General features: G+C 38.0%; 1 protein-coding gene across 1 annotated transcript; it reads right to left on the reverse strand.

Moving 5' to 3' along the window:
• Positions 1 to 7: 7 nt before the first annotated feature.
• Positions 8 to 244, reverse strand: LOC121964527 (histone H2B 1/2-like; the record flags this gene model as incomplete). Its single annotated transcript, XM_042514732.1, has 1 exon — positions 8 to 244. A coding segment is annotated over exon 1 (232 nt), but the record flags the coding sequence as incomplete, so codon positions are not given.
• Positions 245 to 1,640: the final 1,396 nt, after the last annotated feature.

Genomic DNA, 1,640 nt, shown 5'->3' on the forward strand with positions numbered 1-1,640 from the left:
GCCAGACGGGAGGCCTCACCGGCGATACGCTCAAAGATGTCGCTGACGAAGGAGTTCATGATTCCCATGGCCTTAGAGGAAATACCGGTGTCGGGATGGACCTGCTTCAGCACCTTGTACACGTAGATGGCGTAGCTCTCCTTCCTGGTTCTCCTCTTCTTCTTACCGGTCTTGCTGACGCTCTTAGAGACCGCTTTCTTAGAGCCCTTTTTGGGCGCTTTGACGGTTGTCTCAGGCATATTGCGCTATGGACGTTTACCCCAAATCGGATGGATTCTATATGTTAGGGCGGTCATTATATATCCACCTGATGCTAAAGAGACTGTGCTGTCCCTCGAACAGGATTGGTCAGTTTCTGAGGCAGGGGACAATAGAGAAAGTGGGTGAGGGGAGACAGAAAAAAAGAAGAGGGAAAATGACATTTCTTTCTACTAGTTCTTTCTCTGTTTCACGTGAAAACAAACCCCTTTGATCTGCACAGCGTTATAAATCATCACAGCATTTACCTCACCCTTTTAAAACTAGAACTCACTCAAATTTGATCCCTGTGTGTCAGTTGTCAGTAATTCTGGTCATTTAGTGTGGAAAGCCTCGGCCCTGTATGTGGTGGTGAGGAGAGGCCTCGGGATCCTTAGTGTAACTGAGTGGAAAGTTGTATTTTCCACTCATTGTGTTAATTACTGGTTTTGCCTTGTTTAATCTCTGCTGTTTATCATTTATTTAAATTTGTTCTATACACTTAAAATTGTCTTTCTGTTGTGTTAGCTTTTTATATTTTCTTAATTGTAATTTTCTTAGTCTTGCAAAATTTTGTGCCGTGAGAAGCAATTTTGGGCATGCTTGTATGCAGGGTGCTATATATAAAATAATTTTAAAAAAATAAATAAATTGAGTTTAGTCATGGAAAAGCACTGTTCTCTGAAAACTAATTTTAATTTGTATATTTGTTTTTGGACTAACTCCTGGTTATGAACAAAACAAAACAAAAAAAACCCACATCTGATATGTTGCCTTAAACAGGATTAATCTCTGGCTTACTTTCTTTTATTGAGTTGAATAAATCTGAAATTAAGTCATAACGCGAAACCTTCTAGGTCATAAACACACATTAAAAGTAAATGCCAAAGTCCAAATACAGTGATTTTAACAGTGACCATCTAATGGACATAATCTGGGTTTTTATTCTCCATATTATGTTATACATTCAGTTTTTATCAATTCCTCATAATTCTTGGAAAGTTTCACATCCACAAATGAAAATGGACTGCTCGAAACCCTACTTTTATTGTTTTACTGCGGAACTTAATCAGCGTTGCACCTCACTTGAATATGTGTGGGGCAAAGCCGCAAACACTATTCGTGTTTTGAAGGAAATTTTCATTCCATTGAGGAATTCATAACATGAAATTCATTCATAAATCCCCTGTCACCACAGTGACACACAGTGAACTTTAGTTTGTAAGATGTTTCACAGATCTGCCGATATACTTTTAAAATAATTTTATCTCATTACATTAATTTGTCCCCTTTATATTAATGGTGCTCTTTCAGTGAGGTTTATGTGTAATTTTAGTGCAGTCTGATTGCAGAGAAATTTTCCTCCTCCAATTGCTTGAGTATCAATGGGTGACTACATTGAA

Source organism: Plectropomus leopardus, unplaced genomic scaffold (assembly GCF_008729295.1).
Source record: "Plectropomus leopardus isolate mb unplaced genomic scaffold, YSFRI_Pleo_2.0 unplaced_scaffold15853, whole genome shotgun sequence".
NCBI lineage: Eukaryota > Metazoa > Chordata > Actinopteri > Perciformes > Serranidae > Plectropomus > Plectropomus leopardus.